This window comes from Castor canadensis, chromosome 5 (genome assembly GCF_047511655.1).
Source record: "Castor canadensis chromosome 5, mCasCan1.hap1v2, whole genome shotgun sequence".
Classification (NCBI taxonomy): Eukaryota; Metazoa; Chordata; class Mammalia; order Rodentia; family Castoridae; genus Castor; species Castor canadensis.
The window spans coordinates 78,239,028-78,265,075 of NC_133390.1; the positions used below are offsets into that span (position 1 = coordinate 78,239,028).

A 26,048-nucleotide genomic window follows, 5' to 3' on the forward strand; every position below is an offset into this window, starting at 1 on the left:
ATTTTTATCTCTGTACTGTTTGCAGTGATCTCTTACTTTTAGAGTTGTACAGAGTTTTATTTTGATATAACACCCCTTTCAAAGCCTGTTTCCAAGGATTATAAAATACTTTATTCAACAGGCCATTTTTATCTCATTTGTTACACACAAGTTTTGAAGTCATATTTTGCTATCTTTTAAAGTTAATGGACTTTGACTTTTCTCTTTAATCATATAAATAGTAACTATATTAGTTAAGATAAAGTCTCTAGAGAAAAATTATATGTAAGGTCAATCATAATTTGAATATAAGAGAATAACTTGTTTTGTTTCTGCTTCAAAATAAGAGTTTACCATGCCCTTGTTAAAACTGGTAAGCAATTGCTGTGCCCTGCTGGCCACATGTGGAACTCAGACATCATCCTGGCTCATCATCATCCAAGACAACCACAGTGGAAGACAGAACACCTGGTAGGAATGATTCTCTCCATCCAACTGTAAACTTCAGTGAGCAATATCTTTTACTTTGACCCTAGCACAACGATCCAAAACAGGTTCCGGTAAATCTCTGCTGTATGAATTAGTTAAATAACTTTGAAAATTAACATTAACTGCACTGTGAATATTTTAATTTCTAATTACACTTCAAGCCCAACATGTACCACTTAGTAAAAAGAGAACTTGAGAAAGATCAATGTCATTACAAACAGGTACAGTAGGGTAAAACAATCACAATTGTATTTCATGACAGGCAGGTAGTACTTCTGAGAGTCACATCTGTGCTGTGGTACATTTATAAATTATGATATTTGGCATCAAAATGTCTAAAAAAGAAGGACAATGGCTCTTTCCCAATATCTAAATGTGTTTGGTTATAGATTGGGGGACTATCACAAGATAAGTGAAGCTGTGATATTGACACGGTTGTATTGAAATGGAAGATGACATTGGATAGAGGGACATTGTTCAAATGTTATTTGCTTTACCCAAGGTAACCGTCATCATAAATCTTCAAGAAAAGAGGTAAAAAACTGTTTTAAAAGTTTTAAATAAAGAATTCTAATGCTATGATGACTGACAAAAGAAGCCGACCATGGATACCCACTTAAAAGGGAAGGAAACTTGAATCCTTGTTGGAAAACATCTTCATTACTTTCAGAAGGAAGCAATTCCCTTACTAAGTATGCTAAGTGGTCCACATTGGATCCAAGCATAAGGACAATGACAATATTGGATCCAAAGCAAAAGGGTTGAAGTTCTCTTCTCGACTCAGCTCATACTGTACCTAAATGTAGACATTCATTTCTTGATGTCATATTTTAACAGGACAGTTCTAATCCAAAACAAGTGTAGTGCAGGGCTGGGAAAACATTTAGTAAGTCAAGCCATATCAAGGAAAATGACTGAAATATTTAGGATATTTAAGAATACTCATAACACTTAGTTACCTTTTTATGACCCCTAAACAATGTGACTTTTGGGAATGCAGATCATCAAATATTGTCCTCGTCTGTGTACTCCCTATTTCCCCGAAAGGACAATTCCAACAACAAAGTCTAATATTATTCCACTCAGTGCAGATGCTAAAAGTATTTTTAACTGTGCTATTTAGATGATAACTATATTTCACTAATTTATTTTACTTTTATTGGCAGTTTTATGATACAGAACACTGCTTATTAAAATGACAAATGTCTCAATGCTGTATTTACAGGGTAATATACTAGGTAGACAATTATGTTTTTAAATAAAAAGTAGCTACATGTCATAATAAATATTTGTTGAATATGCACTGAATGCATTATAAAGTTAAAGATGCTCTTTTCATTTTGAAAATGAACCTTGAAGAAATAATTTTTCCATTCAGATCATATTTTTTGTAAAGTCAAAATTTCTACCCTTTAAGTTTGAAAATACTGTGATTCAATGATTTCAAAAAAGTAAGTGTATATTTAGTGTAGGGAATAAAAAAAATCATTATAATAAAAACCTCCTGTAAGTGAGATCTTTCTTATTGCCTGTCTTTTAAATGTTTTATTATGAAAAATGTGTATGTGTGTGTAAGTGTAATACATAATGAAAGGGAGAGAGAAAAGATTCTTTCTATTTGAAAGTTTATAATTAGTAGTTCAATAATTCCTTTTTGGTCAGCTTCTAATCATCTGATATTTTTCTCCAATAAGTGAAAGTTTGGAGACCAGTACTTCCAGCTCTAACCATGGTAAATCCTCCCTAGTATTTAAAACGGTTTTGTTTCAAATGAGGTCAAAATATCACTTTATCAGAAATATGGTTTGAAAATTCATGGCAGAATGCCAGATCATACCACCTTTGCATATTCAGTATACTAAAAGGCACTCAATGTTTCCTGTTCTCATGTGACAAGCATGGAATAAAATGAGTTTTAAAAGTTATTTAATATGTAGTAATTTTATTAGACTTCAGCCACATGTTAAAGGGAGGACACATATAAGAGGAATAGGGAAAGGTAGGAAACCCAAAACTTAAAAGTGTTTGATGTCCCCACTGCAGAGGAGCTAATACAATAACCTTAAAATGACAGAGGTCAATATGGGAAGGTGACTGGGAAGTAGTGAAGAGGTCAGGTGGAGATGAATCAATTCAGGTTGTAATATACATGTGCATGGAAGCAATGCTAGGAATCTCTCTGTACACTATCCTTATCTCAACTAGCAAAAACGCTGTCTTTCTTATTATTGCTTACGTCTTCTCTTCAACAAAATTGGTGAAAAGGGCAGAACAGGTTCTACCTGGAAGAGAAAGGTGTGGTGGGGAGAGAAAGGGGGTGAGGGACTGGGGGGAGAAATGGCTCAAATAATGTACACACATATGAATAAATGAATAAAGAAAAAAAAGTTATTTAATATAATTTTCTGGAGAATTGTTCTCCCTGTGTGTGTGTATTTCTCTTTATTACTCTACCTATTTAGGGTTTCATTATTATTTTTGAAAAAGACTTTAGTTTTTTAGAGTAGTTTAAGGTCTGAGAAAAATTGAGAGGAAGATACAGATTCCCCAAATACTCCCTGCCCAGACACATGCACCTCCATTATCAACTTCCCCTTCCAGAGTGGTAGATTTGTTACAATGGATAACCCTATATTGTCATATCATTATCATGCTAAATCCATACATTACATCAGTGTTCACTCTTACTGTACATTTTTTTGGGTTTCAACAAATGTATATCCACTATTATATTTACCATATGCATAAATGTATGTCCACCATTACTCACATATCGGTGTATCACACCAAGTTCTCTCTTCTCTGCCTGTTTATCTTGTCTTCCTTCTAATTTCTGGCCACCACTGCTCTTTCTACTGTTATATGGAGTTCCATTATTTTTCTTATGAAAATATGTTTCCAAATTTTGTCAAAGTAGACACCAGTGTCACTCCAAGGGGGAAAAATGAGCAGGGTGTCATTGCAACAATCTTGTCCAATTACACAAGGTCTTTTATTACTTTCTCTTCTGCCCATTCCTATGCTAGCCTAAAGAGAGGACAGAAATAATGAATGTTCTTTGCAAGAAGTCATCACTTTTTTCAGAATAATGGACATAAATGACAATCTTTTGCAAATATATGGGTTTTTTTTACAAGACTTTTTTCACTAATATCACATTTTGAATTCTAATGCTTTTCGTGGGCAGATATTGCCTACTAGAATTTATGAAGTGTATCTCAAAATGAGAATTGGGATTATAGTTTTTCAGGTTCTAGTTATCAGTGTAAAGTTGGTTTATGTAAGAAGAATGTCATAGTTCTGTTAAAGCGTTAGTTAAATTTTCTCCTGAAATATGGTTGCTTTATAAACATTTTTAGCAAATTAATTATTTTCTCTTTAAAATAATTCTTGATGCATATGGGAATTTTGGAAACATAAAACTCATACCAGATGCAACTTGTAAAAGGTGTGTTTGTTTGCTTGTTATTGGAAGACCTGTTATTTGTATAACAGCCATAGACCATTGTATGTGATTCTCTAGAAGTATGTGGATAAAAATGCAAAGTCTAGGCAATATAATTTCAAAACAACTTAAATTCTTTATCTTTTTCAAGATGTCTTAAAAGAAAAAAATCCATTTTTCCTTAACTATCATAACTCTCATATCCATGTTTTAAAAAAAAAGGAGGGAAACTCCTCTTTGACCTCTATATTTCAGGTCCCTCCTCCTTTCCCACACCACTCTTGCTCCTACCTTTCAAACACAAAAGACCTCAATACATCCTACTTGCCATCATCACAAAATACAACATACTACATGGTTTAAACAACAGAAATTTATTTTCTGATAGTTTCAGGGATCCTAGAAGTTCAAGATCAAGGTGCCAGCAGGGCTAGCTTCCTGAAGTCACTTTCCTTGTCACTTTCCACCCTCTTCCTGCCTGTTCACATGGTTGTCCTTCTGGGCATTTGTGCCCTTAGTCTTTCTGTGTATGATGTCCACCTCTTATAATATCACTAGTTAAGTTGGATTAAAATTGACTCTAATGACCACATTTTAATTTAATTATCTCTTTAAAGACCCTATTTCCAAATATCGTCACATTCTGAGGTGCCTATAGGGGTTCAACATATTGAATTTTTGATTGGGGGAGCACAGTTCAACCCATAACAGAGGGCAAAAGAATGAGAAAAACCAGATAAAATTGTATTTTTAATTCTAACTCAGAGACAAATGAATGAACTCAGTGGCCAGCTAAATTCCTCTGGACATCAAGTTTTTCTCCTATATTGGAACTGAGAAGTATACCTGTCACAGAAGAGCAGGTTAGCTCCTATACAAATGATCTATTTGTTTTCTTTCTCTGTTGTATCCCTCTATATGTGGGAGGTGAAGTAGAAAGGCAAACAGAAAAGGCAAGGAGAATCAAAGTCCTTTTAAGATGGCTCTAACAGGCCAGGTATTTCCATGAAACCAAGGCTAAGAAAATCTACAAGCTGTTGACTTGAGTGAAATTGCTCAAGTGGTTTTTATAACATTAGTGCCCCAGAGTCCAGGGCAAATCTCTCCTAACTCTGTGTTAGCAAACTCAAGTGCTGGAAGTGAAACTAGGCAACTCCAACTGATTCTTAGATAGGGAAAATGAAAATCTAATTTTTCTTGAAATTTGGCCTTTTAATAAGAATTTATGTCACATTTCTACAGGAAATTTTATGAACTTCCAAAACTGTGAGGGTCACATTTGTGGGTCATGACTGGGTGGTTACCAGTGTTCTTTCCCAAGCACAGTATACCACATGGCTTTTTTGTCTTGTAAAATAAGTATGACGATTCAAATTTTAAACATGATGAAGCAGGAGCTCATATAAATGTTTAAACTTGCTGGGTTTTACCCAACTAACAAATGTCAGAGGCAGAACTAGGACCCAGTGTTTTCTATCAAAGCCCTGAATTTTCCTTTGTTTCATTCTACCTCCTGGAAGTATTATGTATCATGTATCATACAAGTATTTCTAAAAGGTTATTCTTTAAGCTTATTCTTAAAGGTCCACTACAGTCTTTGAAAGAAAAATGAAAAGAAACAGAAATCATGGGACCTATAACTCTCAGTTTCTTGGTGACACCAACTGAAGCCCATTGGAACCAAGTCACCACCACTCCACCTAGTGGCAGCATTGTCTAATCGGAGGTTAGGCATTACCTTGGATAAACGTCAAATTCAAAGACAATAATAAGAGCATAGTTTTAGTCTGTAATGCCACAGTAACCTTCAGAAAGGTTAGAATAGTGTTCTCCTCAATTGGTGGGTAGTGGGGAGCCCAGAGCATAAAATTCTTTTGCTTAGAATTTCTGCCATTAGACTCTCTTGTAAGTTAGGCCACTTTACTAGTGACTCTTTGAATCCTAGATTTCATTCATAGAATTAAACTATGAATATCTCAAAAATTTATTATTGGATAATCATATAAGCCATTAGATAAATGAGTAATTTAGAAATTTTCCCAGTTATCAGTTCACAGAATTAGTCTCTTGGGTCTGGAAAAAAATGTCCATTCTTTCAACACCCTACTTTCTTTCTTCCCGTTCTCAGCATCATTCATGGCTCTGCTGATCTTCATTCACTTGATGTCATGACTACAACTGAATTCTCAGTGATGATGGATGTTTCCCAATCTTATTTTCCTTTTCCTTCCTTTCTTTCTCTTCCCCCTTCCCTTCCTTTTCTTTCACTTTCCTATCCTTTCTCATCTCCTTCTTCTTTCCTTTCTCTTACTTTTCCTCATTCTCTACCTAGTAAGATTTTATGAATACTTCATGAATCAAATACAGCCTCTTCTTGTTGCTGATCCTTATTCAGGAAGGAAATTTTATCATTCAATCTTTTACTCAATCTTTAAACTCTTTGACATCAAGGGCTGTTTATTAGTCTCTACAGTATTAACCAATTAGAACATGGATAGATTTTAAATGTTAGCTGAAAAACTACATGAATTATGTAGTTATTTCAGTGACTACCCAGGAATTAAATACCAAATACACTATTGTATCAACCCATTACCTTGCCTGGCCTATCTAAAGTACAGACAAACATATACTTGCTTGTAGTTTTATTTGCCTATTTATAAGAAATTATAAGATATACTATATAAATTTTTGTCTTTGCTAAAAAACAGCTGACTATATGTGTCAGAAACTAAAACTTGTCGAGTCTAGCATAATATCTCCTTCACATATTGTTCTGCTCTCCCACACAGAGTTTTAAATAAAGCTTTCAATAGTTGAATGCTAGAAATTTGCATGCTGGTTCTATTAGAGAAAATGGTCAGATTCTATTCATACTGAACAGCAGCTAAATTGGTGAGATGCTGTGACACTTTGCCACTTGACTTCAAGTTATGAGAACAGAGTCAGTATTGAGTGTTTCAAAAAAGGGTCTTTCCCTTTTCTGAAATGATGGGGTCTGGATGACAAAAATTCCATGCTTTCTTTCAAAAAACAATCTCTATGTTAATCCACAAAAATACTAAGGAGAAAAGATATTTTAAATCTCAAACTAAAAAAATGTCTAATAAAAGCAGAGACTGTGTTTGAGCATGTTGGCATATTTCAGAGGGGGATCAAAAACAAATACTGTTTATTAAAAATTGAACCCCAAAATTTGAAACTGAAGTTACAGGCAAGTAACAGAATTTAAGGTTAACATAAGCAGAAACATGACTCATATTAAACAATACATTTTTCAATTGTTTTTGAACACAGCAATCCAATTTTTATTATATTTTTTGCAGCAGGCAAAGAAATCAACACAGAACACAGGAAATGAAACCAAATTATTTCCCTTTCAGAAAAAGTGACATTCTACAAGTAAAATTTAAGAGAAATTGAGCTGATACTTTTTGTAGTCAGTAATCTGAAGAAGGAAATTATTTATTCATTTATTTCTTTAAAAATGGCTTTCCTGAAATAAGTTTATACAAGTGAAGTGTATAGCCACCTTACTAGTCAGCTTAATAAGTGCAAAGCCACATATATGAATAAGTCATGTACATTCCACTAAGTATTTACCAAACATTATTGTATGTAAGACTTTATACAAAGTAGCAGCTGTATGTAGACATGAACCTGACATTTGGGTGTATTAAAACAATGTGTTCAGCATTGAATGATTTACATGCAATTTGCTAAGTGTTCACATGAAAAAAGAAGTATTAGTACTCTTTTTATATTCAAGTCCAAGAATACCATCTGTATGCTGTGATTAATAGGTGTTAATGTCTTTTACCAAGTGAAAATACCTTTATATTTCTACATAATTGGTTCTCGATCCAACAAAGAAACAGTATCTCTTATAGACACCCCCAAACATGAAACCATTATCTTTCATAAGCCAACACAGAATGTGAAAAGGATGTTAATTTACTCATGTGTTTATCCCAGGATACTATGGGCCCCTCAAGAATGTATGTTTCTATTTTTATATATGCAGATATATGAATTCTTTTATTCTTAAAATTTTTATTTCATTTTTAATTAGCATACTAGGAAGAAATTTCACTGTGATTATTCCATATATGTGTATATTGTGCCTTGAATACGCTTACTTCCTCCTCTATATTTCATTCCTCCCTTTTGCAAACAATGTTAGGTGGCTTTCATGATGTTATTTTTTTATCCTTTTTCTTTTTTCCCATGAGTTAAAATTTTCTGAAACAATAACTGGTTATTGCCTTTTAGACTATTGATCTATTAATTGTTTGGTATAACTTTTAAGTTTCACTTTAAAAATACTTCAAGAAAGAATATGCCAACAAATGGATTAAATTCTGAATTTGTTTGCTCCGTTGGTTCAAAGGAAGCTTAGCTCTGGAAGCTGTCTGTACTGGGCTTGATGAGCCATTAGCAAAGTCATTACATCAAACTATTCCAAACGTTTAGAACAGGCTGGATTCATCCATTCATTTACTCATTCTCAAATACTTATGGAAGAATGACTAGATAGCAGATGCCATGCAAGAATCCAGGAGAAATGAGACAGAGGCTTTGATCTCAAATAAGTCATACTTAGTGATATCATAATTGCAAATATAATATATGATATAAAGCAATCATTATAATAAAAGAGCCACAGATAAATGACTGTGGAGAGATACTCTTTTGACGATAGGATCAGAGAAGATTGTGTGAAGAGAGTTGAATTTGGCGTAGATCTTTGAGAATAGGTAAGATTTGGATTTCCAGGCATGGGTAAGAGGACTTGCCACATATGCAAACACAGCAGCAGTAACAACAACTTACGTGTGTACACTGTAGCAGAATCTGTAAGAAGTGAAAGCTATATAGGAAAGGGCTATTTAAGGTGATTGCATATGCCTAAGGTGTTTTAACAACCTGGTAGAAAAGAAAGAATATACACAATTTACATAAATCTGAATCTTTATTTTTACAAATTTGTAGTCAAACTCTACATAAATGGGAAGATAAATAAAATGTTCATGTCTGGAGAATCATTCTAGTCATCTACCATTTTTATAGTGTCTGAGAAGATGATTTGAATAAGAGTGTTGCCAACATGTGGTTTGCTAGAGAAAATTACTATAGAATCAAGTCACAAGTCCTGAGTCATAAATGAATCAACCTCAAAATGTACATTAATCAGACCATTGGGAAGTAGACTGACTAAATGTCACAGCTATATGGGCCTGTCCACAAATGTTAGTTCCACTTTGAAAAAGACCATCTGTTCTCCACTAACTACCCCTAGATGAGACCATCAGTCGAGTTTACTCTGTGTTTATTTAATTTGTGTGAAACACATCGCCCCTTTTTGCCTTTTACTGCCTATCACTTACTAATGCCTGTTTTATGGATTCATAAGAGCAACTTACTCACTTCCTACAACCAAAATGGTTTAAAACAAAATGTGTTAATTACAATGGTCAAGCAAAGTGATTAGCAGAAATCATATTATGGTCAATGACAGTTACTTAATGGAAAATATACAGAAGTATAAGTTCAAGCCTTCTTTGTCTGACCATTCAGATCTGTGAAAGGGCGTAAATCATAACCAAATCACAGAGACCAGCTTCTAATCCTGACTCTGCTGTTACCAAGGAAATGATCGTGACTGTGGTTATTTCCTTCCCCTGCTCAGCCTTGCTTTCCTCATCCATAAAATGGAGAGTCAGGTTTCACAATTCCAACTTTCAATTTTAAGGATAATTCACTCATCATAAGGATAGAACTTAAGAACTTTCTTAGCATTTAGTATCTTTTCATGAAATCAAACAAGTGTGCTTGTGATCTCTCTGTCTGAATGTGAGACACACAATATGAGAAACACAATAGAGATAAATGATATTCCATAACCAAGGATTTCAGAGAAAATCACAAAGTGAGCCATGCCTCCCTCCCTCTCCCCATTCCTCTTCAGTGGTGAATATGTTTACTTTGAATTTTTGTTCTAAGGACTCATCATCAAAGCAAGAAGCATCGCAGCAAAGATTTTTTTTTTTCAAAAACCACAGCTCTAGTTTTTCAGTTGCATCAGTAAGGTTTGTCTAGCAGATCACTGTTTAGGCTGTTGAAATGAAAGTGGCTGTGTGAGGGACACACTGGCTTGATTGCACCTGAGCAGAGCACACCTGTGAGATGTGCGTTTATAGCCCTCCCAGGGATTTAACGTCAGGTCTTGGTCTTCTCTCACCTACCATGTAACTGTACTTTTCTGAAATCCTTTGTTTTGCCTTTTTTTTTTGTTTTGTTTTTAATCTTACATTCCCTCCAGATTAATAAAAAGGATTTGTTGCCTCACAGCAACAGCACAGCCGTCCTGTGTCCAGGTGCTTTGTAGTTCCAGCTCATTCCAGTCCATGTTTCTCATTACTGGCCATTATAGCAGTTCTCAGTGAGGAACTGAGCATTGCAGTCATTCCCAGGAAGACTTAAGTGAAAATGTAATTTAAACCTAATAAGCAAGCAAGTAACACAACCAAATTCTAGAGTTGTTTCTTCTCAATTGACAGTGGTCACTGCAGTGACATATTGTCCCCAATAAAAAGCCCTTTATTAGATATTCACAGGTGAAATGTCATTGACTTTTGGAAAGCCCACTGTGCTTACTGCATCTTTGATTGTAAATTTAGGCAGTATCAGAAGAAATTTGGGGGCCCACTGGATATAAAAATTGATCCAAATCTAAAAGAAGAAGCAAATAGAACTCAAATAAGGAAAAATTTTATTTTGTTTTGTTTTATATATATATATATGTGTGTGTATATATATGTATGTATGTATATATGTATATTCTCATACTGAGGAATAAGTTTTTCTGATGATCTAATCACCAGGAGGGCATAGAAGATGGGGTAAGTAAATAAATTTCCACTTTGGAGTCAACATTTTATAACATTGAAACAACACCTATTTCAGCAAGTGTGCTTCATACAAGAGGTTAAAGGCCATATTTAATTAATACATTACTTGTACTTGACCCCAGCTTTTCACCCTTAACTCATTATTTAAAGTAGTAATCCCTACATGCATACAAAAAACAAGTCTATTTCTTACTGCTCTGTTTTCTAACCACTCAAATTCCTTCCCAAGTGGCAGACACTGTTACAATCTTCTGTGTATCCTTCAAGAGATTTTTCTAAACATAAGCAAATACCCTTTTGTGTGTATGTGTGTTTATGTGTATTTAGAGCAAATGATAGCATGCATAACTACATGCTTGCATACTGTATTTATGTGTACATATTTTATAAAATGGTGGTATGTGCTATGTATAAATATGTACACATTTCTAACTGATTTTTTAATGTCTCAGAGACCATTATACAATATCACTTGGAGGTGTTTGAGAGTAATACAGAATGACTGGTTTATTGTCTTCCAAAGTTATATAATATCCTATGTGTGGAAACACTGGGATTTATTTCATTAATACCATATTGAGGGCATTTAGATTATTTTTAGGATTTTGATACAGCAATAATCTTCATATGAATATAATCTTGAATCTACTCCATTTTATATGTGTTGTCGTATTTGTATTTCTTGAAGTATGTCAGAGGATCTGTATATTGCAATGTGAGAATTTACTCCTCTTTCCTACTAGCACTCCTTTAGCTACAGGTAAGAAATTTTGGTATTCTGCATTTCAATATTAAGTTAGAGTCATTTTAATATCTCTTGTGATTTCTTCCTTGACCCATGGATTCTATAATGTATTTATTTAATTTCCAGATATTCAAGGACTTTTTTTGGTCAGAAAACATATTCTACTAGATTTCAGTCTTTGGGCTTTTTCTATGAGACAGCATCTATCTTGGTAAATGTTCCATATGCACTCAAAAAGAATATTCTGCAGGTGTTTGGAGTACTGCTCTACAATACTAATTAGTCACTTGATAGTGATCATGTTTTCTGTATCCTTACTGATTTTGTTGTGTTCAATCACTGCTGAGAGAGAAATATTAAAATCATTCATTCTGATTTTGGATTTATATTATTCCTTATTTTAGTGCTACTACTTTCTGCTTCATGTACTTTGAAGTATTGTTATCCAGCACATACAAATGTAAGCTAACCATGCTACATATATTCTAATGTTTTTGACATTTGACATTATGCAATGATCCTTTTGAGCTCTGGTAATCTACCTTGTCTTGATGTACCCTTTGATATGAGTAAGGTCATACCTACCCTCTTAGCCTACTGTTTATGTGGCTATATATTTTTCATACTTTTACTTTCAACCTGAATGAGACGTAAGAGAATCATGTCTAAATAGGGTATCATTGAGTCACGCATTTTTATTAACTTCACAGGTCCTTCCTTTAATTGGAGTGTTTATTTACATTAAATGTGATGATTGATAGGTTGGCCATCTTGCTGTTTGCCATTTGTTTTCTATTTTTCTCATCTGATTTTTATTCTAACATTTCTCTTCTCATTGATTATTATTAGCAATTCTTAATCTTCCATTTTAATTCTTATATCAATTTCTTAGTTCTTCTCCTTTGGATCATATGTATAACTTTTGCCCTACAGAGTACAACAGGCATCTTTATGACAGACTTCTTAGAGTTAGTATTAAAACATTTCACATGAAATGTAAAAATCTTAAAACAACATACTTTTGTTAACTTTCTAACCTTTCTGTGATGTCATCTATTAGTATATCTGACATACAAACCATATAATTATGGTTTTACATTGCCACACTCTCAGTGTAGGGTTATTATTTTTGCTATAAAAATGAAAGAAAAAGTATATTCTTTTATATTTATCAACATGTTTATAATTTCCAGTGCTCTTCATTCCTTCCTACTCATTCCTTTCCATCTGGTATAATTTCTGTTCAGTCTGAATATAGTCCTTCAGCATTCCTTACAGTGTACGATTGCTAAAAATGAATTCACTCATTTTGTCTGTCTGACAACATTTTTTTCTTACCATTCTGACTCGAAGGGCATAGTAAGTAGACATAGAACTGTGGGCTCCATCTGCTCTTCCACTCCTTCTAATACCCTTCTAATATGCCTGGGTTTGCTATTATGTTTTTTTTTTTCACTTTTCCTTGTCTGCTTTATTTTTTGTGTTTTTTCCCCTTGTCTTTGTTTTATAGAAATTTGGTTATAGTTTTCCTGGGCATACTTTCAGGTACTCATCCTACCTAGAGTTTGTTGAGTTTCTTTCATCTGAAGCTATAAGAATTCTATTAAAAAAAAAGTCCATAGGAATTTTCAATATATTCATAAATTATAACTTTTATTTATTCACATTTTCTGCTTATTTTCTTTCATTGTTCTCCACAGGAAAGAATATTTGATATTGTTGATAGGATACTAGCCTTTCCTTGTTTTAATCTTTTTAATTAGTCTGTATAATTTCAATTAATCTGGCTTCAAGATCATTAATGCTTTCATTCACGTCTAAATTCTGTCATTAAATATATCCAGTTACTTTTTCCCCAAATATTTTACATTTTAGTTCTAGAACTTCTATTGTTTCTTTTTTTATCAGTTTCATATTTTTCTCTGCTATTTCTTGTTTACTCATTATTCTATTTAGTTTTCTAAGTCTTAGAACATATTTATAGTAGTAGTTATAAAGTCCTTTCTGTTAATTTTAGCATCTGAGTCATCTCATGGTCTTTTCTATTGACTACCTAATTGCCTATTTATATTTTTATTGTTACTATTGTTGCTTCTGCCAGAGTCTCACTATGTCACCTGGGCTGGTATTGAACTTGCAAGCTCAAGCAGTCCTTCCATCTCAGCCTCTTGAGTAGAATATAATAGCTGGGACTACAGGCATGAACCACTGTGCCCAATTACCTGACCAATTATTTATCCCATTTCCCACTTGTACTATGTTTAATAATTGTTTTTATTGTGTGTTAGACACATATATGTTGTAGAGTTTATTACTTTACCTGCTGATAAAGGGTGTGTGTTTTCTTCTGAGGATTGAAGGGAGGTTTATTTGGTGTGTGATCATTAATCTTAAACTGAATGAATTTTAAATCAAATGTACAATATGCTTCCTGAAGTCTCTTTTTTTCTGGCCTGCCTGTCTCTCTCAGTCCTGTATGACCTTGGTTGTCTCCCTTGAACTGTCAGTCCTGCAATCAATCTATGCCAGGCATTGAGAGTCCCATCCTATGTACATAGTCTGTCTATAAGGCCTGGACCTTTACAAAATTCCTAGTTGCCTATCCCCCACTAGGTCTCTCCCACCCTGATTCACAAATTTAAGTCCCAAACTCCATTTTCTATTCTCCAAACTGCAATGTTTCACCACAATGCTCCAGCTGTACCTTCTCATATCAGGATTGGAAAGTGTCCCTTGCAGAAACCCAGGGCTAAAATGATGCTTACTTCATGTAGTTATTTTTTAATCTCAAGCATCAAACATCTTCAATGTCACTTGACAAGTGCTTGAAAACTATAGCCTTATATGTGTTGTCCACTTTTATAATTGTTTAGATAATGAAATTAGTTTAGAACAAGTTTTTTGCTTCATAGAAGTTAACATTAGAGTTTTAAAAATTGGAATATAACATGTAAAAAACACATTTTCCTTACTTAATTGAAAATTTCTGGGACCCTTTAAAGTAGGTAAAGTGACTTTCCAAAGCATAGAGTAATGTTGAAATTGAAATGTGAGAATTTAACATTCTCATTTTCTTTTTGTGGTTCGGGGGCTTAAACTCAGGGCCTACACTGTGAACAACACCACCAGCCTCAAGAACTATTTGCCTGGGCTGGCTTCAAACTGCGATCCTCCTGATCTCTGCCTCCTGAGTAGCAAGGATTACAGGATGAGCCTCTGGTGCCTGGTTCTCATTTTCATTCTCCCAGGAAAGACATAGGCTGCACACTCAGAATCACATGTCCTCTTTCATGAATGTATTGGGGGCATTCAGTTCACTTAAGTGAAACACTTAGTTACATATTGTGCACATGCTTGTTCCACAAGAACCAATGCTGTTATTCCAATCTCTGCTCAAACATAGAGACTGGAAATAATTTTGTAATCACAGTGAATTTTGACATGATATATCACCTCACCCACTAGCCATCTACTTAACACTCCAACCTCACTTGTCTTCTTACAAGAAGCAAAATCAAGCAGTAGTATCAAAATGAAACCCCTTTTTATATATAGCTAATATATGCCAAAGAGATTCCATATGACATAATTCCTCATTAGGAGGTGATAAGAGAACCCAACAATCATATCATTCATTTTTGATTGATGGCAACAATATCTTCTACCAGAAAAAAAGAAATGATCAAATTTCTCTCTGTTCCCTATAAACAGATGCCCTTAAATAGGTAACCTTGACTAGTCTGTCAGTGGTTAAGACATACTCTGGACACATAAACTGGGTTTCGACTTACAAATAATGATGGTAAGTTTCAAAGAACTCAAATAGTTTGCCCAAGGTCAAAATAATAATAAAAAAAAACCCAGTGATTTGAATTTCTGTGTCTGTCTACCTCCAAAATTACATTTCTAGTATACCACAGGTTGCATTATTTTATGATGATATAAATTCACTTAACTGTCTTGTCAGATATTAAAAAGAATGGGTTAACAAAGAAGCTTTATTTTTAAAGGAATTAGCTCTCAGTAATTTTCTAGTAAAAATTCTCTCCAAAGTGTATAGACAAAGTTTTCCATACTTGCAGAATTATTTTAAGTTATAAAATTAGACATGTTCTAGCCAAAGCAACCACTGTTTTAAAAAAATTTTTTATTAAAGATAATATAATTTAGCATTTTCTTTGCCTCTTTTCATATGGAAAACAATAGCTCTCTCATTTGATTTAATGTCATTATGTCTGACAACACAATTAACAAAGCAGCTGCTAATATACCAAGATTTTTCAAGTTCTGTGCATCTAAAGTCCATTAATGAAGTTAGTAAACCAGAAGATTCACCACCAAATATTAAAAGGTTGTAACTCAAAGGAGCCTAACTGTGGAGTCATTCATTGGTTGTAAATTATGCTGCAAGAATCATCAATATTTAAATTTTTTTCTTCTGTATATACCACCCAGCAAAAACTGAAGATGGTTATGTACATTAAAAAGAGTTTAGTGCCCGGCACAGTGGTATGTGTCTGTGGTCCCTGGGCTCTTGGAAGGCTAAGGCAAGAGCTTGAGCCTGTGAGTTTGAAAGCAGCCAAGGCAATAGAGCAAACATTTGGGGTTTTTAATCAGAAAGAGAAAAAAATGAAAATGTATATCACATTTTTACCATATGTTTGAAAGAAAATAATTTTTACATGCCATGGAGAGAATCATTAGTCATAATTACTCAAATAATAGCAAAGTCTATTTTCTCTGCTTATATTTTTCTTCATTTAATTTTTAATAATAATGTATTACCACCATTTCTTTGGTAGGTAAGCACTATTTCTGAGATAATATTTTATATAAAGCTCTTAATTTTAAGAAACTATTTAACTAATGTGAATGAAAAGCTATAGGAGGTTTGAGATTGTTTAACCTAGTAAGCAGCTATATTTTTATAATTTATTTTTATTATTGTTGTACTGGAGGCATATTGGGACATTTACAAAATTTCTCACAATATGTCATAGTTGAATTCAGTCCCTCCATCATTTTCTTTTATCCCTCCTTCCCCCATTCCTGAAGTAGTTTCAAGAGGTTTCATTTTTCCACTTATATACATGTGTACAGAATATTTCTACCAGAGTCACCTTCTTACAACTGTTCCTTTTCAACCCACCTTCCACAGACAGGACCCGATTTGCCTTCTGAGCAGTTGTAGTTTACATTTAGGGAAACTGAGAGACTAAGAAGAAAAATAACCTTTCCAATTTCAACACAACTTAGAGATACACAGGAGAAAAAAAATCCAGGTTTCAAGATATCTTATCACCAAGTTATTTGATTGGAGAATTTTAATTCTAAGATTTGCTGAGAATGAAGGGAAATATAACAACCATAGTGCCTACCTTTATGGAGCTTAAACAGGCTTGTATTTACTTTAATGTCAGGCAACATCAGGTTGTGAGTTTTAAAAAGGCTGGGCGAAAGCTTATTAGAAAGTGAGTAGAGAAGATACTAACTTACATAAGGTGATCAAGGGAGGCATCTGAGAGAGCCACATTTAGGCGGCAAGTGGAATGAAGTGGGAATTTGAAGAGGTTGTTAAGAGTGAGAGGTATCGATTGTAAAGGATTTGAAATGAGATTTGCTTGTAGTGTTTAAACAATAGCAAGGAGACCGATGGCTGGAATGCAGTGAGTGTTCATGCATCAATCACACCTTAACCCAGGGGATCGTCACAACCAGAGCAGTGAGAAGGAAATGGTTCCCTGCAAAGAGCAGGGTGCAGGTGAATTGTGATGATAGTACTACTCTGTAACTGTGGTTACCATACAGGGGCTATACAAATTGTAAATTCCTACCACAGTCAGAAAATATACATCTGAGAATTAAAAGTAGAAGGAGCAAAAGTGATTTTGACTAAATCACTTATTTCTTACTTTTCAAAGTTATGCCAATCAGATGTTATGCTAAAATATAGAAACTTATCAAGTTATGTTAAAGCAGTCTATATAAAATAATCTTAAATAATTGTATAGTCTTTCCAGGTAGCAAAAAGCTTTCATACAGGCCAGACACAGTGGCTCACACCTGTAATTCCAGCTGCTCAGGAGGTAGAGATAGAGAAAATCCTGGTTTGAGGACAGCCCAGGCAAAAAAGTTAGTGAGACCCCCACCACAACACAAAAAAACTGGGTGTGGTAACTCATACCTGTTATCCCAGCAATGGCAAGAAGCATAAAAATAGAAAGATTGTGGTCTAGGCTTGCCTGGGCAAAAAATAAGACCCTATCTCAGAACAACTAGAGCAAAATAGACTGGAGGCATGGCTCAAGTGGTAGAGCACTTGTGTGAAGCCCTGAGTTCAAACCTCAGTACCACACACTATGTGATATAGTTTTATCTTTTCAACCCCATGAGGCTATAGTAAATACATCTTTAGCTTTCAGTGGAAGATGTTGAGGTTCAGAGAATTTAAGTGATTTGCCAAAAGTCAGATAGAAAATTACCATTGGATAATAAGTCAGAAATTTAGATAATACAAATAAGTTTTCCAGAAAGTTTTTGCTGTTCAATTCTCCATGTGTTTTGGACAATCCCTTTTTTATCTTTTATTCATTTTGTTTTCTGATATATTTATTATTATAAGAACTTACAAATGGTTAGTTTTAACTTAGGAAGTTTTACATGCACTATTAATAAATAAAACATGTAATCCTATGCATTATATAATATCCTAGGAATAAAAAATGATAAGTACAATGCATAAGTTGGAGAAGGGAAAATATATTTTTCTTAATAAGTTATGTAATTTTCAAGTGCTATATTTTCATCTTGAACAAAATTTTCTTATAATGTATGACTGAATGATTGTTATTGATGTAAAATTGTCATACATCATGTTAGCTAATCATGTAGGAAAAACAATTTTGAAAGGAGGACAAAGATTTGAGGAAGTAGTATTTGTTATCTTACTTAGTCTTCATCATAATTTATTATAAGAATTATTGTCCCAACTTTATAAATAAGAAAACAAAGATTTTTGTCAAAATTAAATGGCACATTCAAATCATACAAGGATACTGAGTCAGTTCTTGTCAATCAACTTTATATTATTACATAATCTTTGATGTTTCCTTGACTTATAATATTCTCACTATTTATTTTAACATAACATGAATAAAACGAGTGCCTGATGTACTAGACTTCATAAAAAGCATTGTTTTCCTGTGAAAGGAAGTTGACAGTGTTTATTATGGGGACAAAAAAACTCATCATGACACACATCAGAGCACATCAAATGCTAAAGGAAATATCACATACAAAACTAAAGGAGGGAAATTTCACAATAATCTGAAGTGACCAGGAAGAACCTTAGGCACCCTCCTATTCAATCAGGGAGTAGAGAGACTTGAACATAGTTCAATTTGAGGGTTAGTTAAGAAGTGGAGGCATAGCAAGGAGTTGGCATATGATGAAAGCAATGTTGGTGGTATGATCAACCCTGAAAAAAATCATTTTATCCAATTTCATTAAAAAGCTCTAAATTTCCTTGTCCTTTGTGATGTTTATATCTTAAGGAGAATTCCTCAATGAGAGTTGGATAACCAATGCTAGCACAGTTACCTGGACAATTTCAGAGACTGAGCCAGAAAGTGGGTAGGATATTAGTAGTCTATGTGCAAAGAGGAGTTGGAAAAACATTCAGAATGGTAGAGGATCAAAGTGGAGTATGAAACTATGTTGTCCCAGGAGAATTCTAGAGAGTGCTTTGCAATAAAATGGGCTGGGGAGTAACTAAAGTGGTCCTGATTGATTATCTTGGGCTTAAGTAGTGTTGTGGCATACATTCATTATTTGGATTGCCATGGGTGAGAGTTCTAAACTTTTGAAGGCAAAGCTAACATGAATAAGTGTTCAGAATGTGAAAAAAATTGGTCACATAATGGCTTGTACAATGCTAAAACAAAAACCCAGTTGTGCAAATACTGCTAAAAGAGTGAGTGCCCAGAAATAATTTCAGAACATTATTAAATATCCATATTCTTAAGTTGAACAATGGAAATATTTTAAATTAATAATTGTGAAAAATAAGCAGCATTCACCATTTCTACATACATTATATACTTATTCTATTTCGTCAACAAGTATTTCAGTAAGCCCTGCTATGGTGGCTACAGTGAGCTGGGAGCTCAGGATTGTAGACATAAACACAACTCATGTGTTTCAGTGTGACATTTCAGAAGTAAAAAAGACTTCTTATTATGCTAAGATTTTTGGCACTGTTTTTATTACATGTAGTAGATCAAGGTGGTCTAGGATTTTATCGTCTTTTGCTCTAAGCCTACTTGTCTCCATTATGCATTATATTTGTTGTCACTCTGAACAGCTATTTTATTACCTTAGAATACAATTGCCCAAGTGATTTCCAGAAGGTTTTGATGACTTAAAAAACATCTGTATATGTTTAATTTAATTTAAATACAGTTGTGGCATAGGCTTCTGGATGGTGCAGCATAATATAAGCAAGTGTGGCAAGAGCACAGAATTAAGTGTCTTGTTATATGATTAATAATTGTATGTTTCTTGCTATACATGAAGAAAACATAAGAATAATTATAATTTGGGGGGGTTGTGAATTCCAAAAGTTTACACTGTGCTTCCATATATATATGAACTTATTTTTCTTAAAACAACTCATTGAAAAATATGAAATTCAGAGTTTAAGCATTTATCTGAAGTATGTATGGAACCAGAAGCAAAATCTTGACTGATTTTCTTATTACAAGTCTAGGGCTCTGATTTCTCATCCTATAAAAAGAGTGATAATAGCAAATATAGTGTAAGTTCCTTGACACCCAGCTTCACATTGAAATTGAAATTGGAAATATATAGTAGAATTTGCTCTTAGAGCCATCATCCAAGCTGGCTCAGAGCCCTAAGGTGTCCCTCTTAGTCAAGGCTGCCTGTGCCCACAGAATTGAATGCACTTAACTCCTTCCATGTTTACTCACAGCATGTCTTGTCCTGGCTAGATGTACATAGTTGCCTTAATTCTGAATTCTGACTCTTTGCACAGCTACTTTGGAATGATGTTAAATGGGATACTCGGTTTTTCATTTCTAATGAGACTTGGCTGTTGTGTAAGGGATCTCTTATTTGCCGAGTCAATAGTTCAAAACCTACTTCCTACCTAGTACTGTTCCTGGCTTATGTCCCTAGGACTCCAGTCCCTGTACAATATCCTGGACTCTTGTGGTTTCCAGAAGAGGACTTTAAACAATTGTGAAGCTAAAACAAAACCTAGGAGTTCATTATTTACTAAAAGAAAGTGCTATTTTTCTTATGTATAAATGACAACACAGTAATTATACATACTTGATGTGTTTTTTATGATAATGAATAAGACTTGCTCAAATCAACAGCTTGGCATCAAAAGCAGACTTGGGCATGCAGCAGGAAATAATGTATAGCTTTGGACAAAGTACTGAGCCAGCATCAGGACTCCTTTGTACTAACCAGGGTTCTGAGTCTGCCTCTAACTTCCTACGACACTAGGAATAATTATTTCACTATCATGGGCTTTAGTTTCTTTTTTAAAGAAAGGAAAGGCAACAAATTGGATATCACTAAGCAGCTTTATATCCATCTCCAAATGTGTGTTTCTGTGATGTGTACCTATAAGTAGATTATGTTTACATATATGATAATACAGATTTATACATAATTCTTTGCTCTATATATTTTCCCCAACTCCTAGTAAGACATCTGAAATCTTATACACAGAATTTATTTCTCATATATTCAAGAGTCCCTTACCATCTAAAGACAATTCCATGTTTATTAGTATTGGGCTAGGCCTAGTAATAAAACTTTGGGATTATTTTAATCAGTTTGATTTTAAAATAATAATAATAATGAAATTCACAGCAAAATGTGAGCAATTTGTAAATCTTTTAATCTTGTCTTAGAAGAAAATCAGAACTAAAATTACCTTTTGCTATGGTTTGAATATGTTTTAAGTATATCCCATCAAAGGTTCATGTGTTAAAGGCACGGCCCTAGCGTGGTGATATTGGGAGGTGGTGGGACCTTTAAGAGGTGGGGTTTAGTGGTTAGCCAGGATTTGGGGACTCAGTCTGTTTCTGGTTTCCATTTTTGAGAGGTGATCTCTTTTTTCCATTTATGTGCACCCCACTGTCTACCATGGGACCCTCCCCAGGGCCAGTGCTCTACTATTTGCATTTTCACTCTCTAAATCTGTGAGGTAAATAAACCTTTTTTCTGTATAAAGAAATACTTTTATATGGTATTTCCTTATAGTAACACAAAACAAACTAATGCATATTATAAGTTGAATCTATATCACTTTAATCTTTATTCTTGGCAATGTTTAAACTCTTTCCTAACAATATGGCGGCAAGGTCATAAAAGAGCCTTTTATTCCAGTGCAGATAAATAAGGAATGTGTGATGGTCTCAATCTTTCACTAGTCTTTCATATCTCTAGTTACTCTGTTTCTCTGATTATTTTCCTTTTTTTTTTTGCTGTATAATTCACATGCCAAATAATTCACATTTTAAAGTATATGCTTCAGCAGTTTTTAGTATATTCAAAGTTGTACAAGCATCACCACTATCTAATCCAGAACATTTTCATCTTTCCAGTAGTCACTTCCATTTATCCCCATCCTCTATCCCCAGCCATTTACACCCACTACTTTCCATCTCAGGATTTTTTTATTCTGGGTATTTCATGTAAATGGAGTCAAGCACCATCTGGACTTTGTGTCTATCTTCTTCCTCTTAGCCTAATGTTTTTGAGGATCATCCATGTTGTCACAGGAATCGGTACTTCATTCCTTCCTATGAATGAGTAGTATGATATTTTGTGGATAATACCACTTTTTGTTTACCTATTCATCAGTTAATACACATTTGGGTGATTTCTTCATTATGAGTAATGTGAACATTTATGTATCATTGCTCACATTTTTGTGTGGACTAATGTTTTAATTTCTCTTAGATATGTATCTAGAAGTAGAGTTGTTGGATCACATGATAACTGTAGACTTAACCATTTGAGGAATTGCCAACCTGCACTGTGGCATATTGTACATTGCCAACAGCAATATGTGAGCATTGCTGGTTCTTTACATCCTGATAAACACTTTTTATTAGCCATTTTTATTACAACCATCCAAACAGATACGAAGTAGCACCTCATAGTCATTTGTGTTTCTGGTTCTAAAGCCAATTCATTTATTTAAAACTAAGAATACTCTGAAAAATCATATTTTCTAGTTAATATAGGACAATATTAGTGTATTATTACTATTGTTGTTCTAAGAACTACAAGCACCTTCTCATTTCGCTGTTTTAGTCTCAGGGTTTTGGTCAGTAATGTTAGAACCATTTAAAATCAAAGTTGTCTCTCGAGCAGTGTCTTTAACACTGAGAGACATAATAAGTTTCCCATCTGGATATCACTTAGTTCTCTACAAATGGAGACACTGTATCCACATAGCCATCATTAACTTAATTCCATGTATAAATTTATTAAGTCATGAGAGCTTCACACTGAAATTCTTCCAGTGCACAATGAAGAAGTCTGTGAGTACTGTGAATATGTTTCATACACAGGATCCATATTTACCTGTAACTAAAAAAAGGCATCACATTCATTTCCTCTTATTAATCTCAAAAAGGGAGAGATTCATCTCACATGTTAAGTTAGTATTTTATTGTATTGATTGTAAAGTCTCATTATATCACTCTTCAAGCATAAATGGTAAATTTGAGAGACAGTGAATATAAAGCAATAATTGTGAGTTCATACACCGACTCAGTATTTTTTCATGTATCTTTGAATTAGTCACATAACATTTTGGTTTGTGTCATTTGTTAAATGATGGTGCTAAAGAAGATGATTTTAAAGTTTCTTCATGCACTGTGTTTCTTTAGTATACTTCAATGTAATAGTAGTATTTTTTCTGATGCTTAATCCTGGGATTTTTATATATAATGTTTTGATTACTAAGTAAAAAATGTTTTTAAAAAGTGAAGTGAAAGTTATTGACATCAAGCAAAATGGTGCATGCTGGTTGGTTTATGGAATGAGTTTTTGCTGTGTAACAAATTTTTATGCACAAAGGGCAGTCCCTTGAAAAACATCTGGTTTCCCTGTGTTTACTGCATTTAATTTGAGTTCCCAGTGATAAATTCTAGTGCCTAGTTACATGCTAAGAGTCTCTAAAATGAGGAATTGCCAAGTGCTTCAATTTATACAGTGTTAAGTTGGGATCAGATTTTGGATTTGGTCACTGTCTTCAGTGACTTCAGCCCAAGAGTGACTCATACCTGAGTAGTTGCTTTCTCTGGATTCAAGATTGTATAAAACGGGAGTCCTGTGGACTGAGCATGGTGACCAACACCAGTAGTCAGAGACAAGAGGATAATGGTTCGCTGGCAAAATTTATTGAGACCCTGTTTCAAAAACAAACCAGGCATGGTGGTTCTTACCTGAAATTCCAGCTAATTTGGAGGAGGAGATAGAAAGATCCTAGTCTGTGGCCAGGGCAAGCAAAAATGTGAGACCCTATCTGAAAAGCAAACTAAAAGCAAAAGACTTGAGTATGGCTCAAGTGGTAGAGTGCTGGTATAGCAAGCATGAGATCCTGAGTTCAATTTCCAGTACTGGAAAAAAGAAAGAAAGAAAGAAAGAAAGAAGTTCTCTTTCTTGGTGCACTAGAAGTCATTGTATAGGTGCTAACTCAAATAATGTGTAGTTTCCTCTCTCTTAACAAAGGGCGTATATTTCAGGGTGATTGGATTTAACCATTGCCAGTTCACTTTTAAGTCCTTTCTTTTTTTTTGTATTTCATTATCTTTCTGCAGGATGTTTTCACCCCAGAATGCAAATTTAAAGAGTCTGTGTTTGAGAACTACTACGTGATCTATTCTTCTACACTGTACCGTCAGCAAGAATCAGGCCGAGCATGGTTTCTGGGCCTCAATAAAGAAGGTCAAATCATGAAGGGGAACAGAGTGAAGAAAACCAAGCCCTCATCACACTTTGTACCAAAACCTATAGAAGGTATGAAACTTACTCCTTTTCCTCTTTGGACCCTGATTTATGTGTTGACATCACTTCTGTTCCTTGTCTTCTTGCTTTGTAGGATTTACTTAGAATGTAACAGATTAGAGCAAAAGTTCAGAACATACAATATTACAATTTCTACTAAAAGAAACCAAAAGAATAAAGAGAATTCTGTTACAAATACTTGATAATTAGAAAATTATGCTTGAATATGGAACCGAGAAAATTCCTGGAAATCTAAAGTAGTGTTAGTTACCAGTAGGAATGTAATTGCCTTCTTTTTGGAACACAATAATTTAATTTCTCATGATTCAACCTAGAAAAACCACTAATATTATTGCTGGGCTTTAAAGTTTTAGGAGTATGGTTAGATAATCTCTACATCTCTGTGGACAAATAACAACACAGTATATCAATTTTTTCTTTCTATTTTCTAAGAAACAAAAATAATACAGTGTTTACTGTGATCAGAAAATACTTACAGCAGTAAATTTTATCCTCCACTGAGCCTGAAACCTTCCCTTCCTTGATTATTTAGTATAGCATTCAATTTATTTCAAATTGAAGAGTGGAATAAACTCATTTTGGGCAAGTATGTTTTTCCCTCAAAAGTTTCACAATTAGGATGTTGGGTGATAACATTTACTGAAATCAGTCAAGCTTCCTAACACACCTTCAATAAGCGGGCCTGGCCTAGGTATCTATCAACACAACATTCTTCTCTAAAAGTCCCATTATATTCCCTTAAACCATTGCCTCGGCCTCCTTAAAAATTAAGATAGCATATTGCAACTCTGTAACTTAATATTAACTTTATATTGACTTAATATTAGGTGACAGCATGCTGTCACCTAAATATCTCTTGAGGTGCAGTCAACCAGTGTCCACAATGCCCACTCCATGGTATATAGTGCGTATGACTACAATAGCTAACAAACATCTACATCAAAACTATATTCAAAGCATTGGGTGGAATGTGACATTCAAAGCCCCTGGTCCATAGAAGAAATGATTCACTATTGCAACTCATTATTTTCCAGTTTCTTTTCTCATCTACTGTACACAGGTAGCATTTTCAATGTGACTCCACTGAAGATGGAGTTGTCTGGTTTTCTGAAAACATTGTTTCCCCCTTTGGGTTCTTTACATTGTGAGAATAGTATATTTAAGGAGAATATTTAAATGTAATATTAAATAAATAGTCAAAAGGGGAGAAAAAGATCTCTTAGTCCCTCTTAAACTTCCTCTTATACACTGTTTTTAACCACACAAAACTGAAAATTTGCTATTTTGAGCCTCATGCTGTCCATCTTACCCCCAATTACCACTCACTTATCTCCTCTGCCTGAAAAGTGCTGATTAAACTTGGTGAAGAATCAGTTCAATTCAAGGGGACCAGGAATACAGC

The 26,048-nt window shown here is 34.1% G+C and overlaps 1 protein-coding gene across 5 annotated transcripts in view; it reads left to right on the plus strand.

Annotated features, from left to right (window-relative positions):
* The window catches only part of Fgf12 (fibroblast growth factor 12), a 556,448-nt gene that overhangs the window by 516,344 nt on the left and 14,056 nt on the right, over window positions 1-26,048 (plus strand). For all 5 annotated transcript variants that reach the window (XM_074073517.1, XM_074073519.1, XM_074073516.1 and 2 more), the window contains one exon: window positions 24,439-24,637. In XM_074073517.1, coding sequence (XP_073929618.1) covers window positions 24,439-24,637 — 199 coding nt within the window. The remainder of the gene's footprint in view (window positions 1-24,438; window positions 24,638-26,048) is intronic.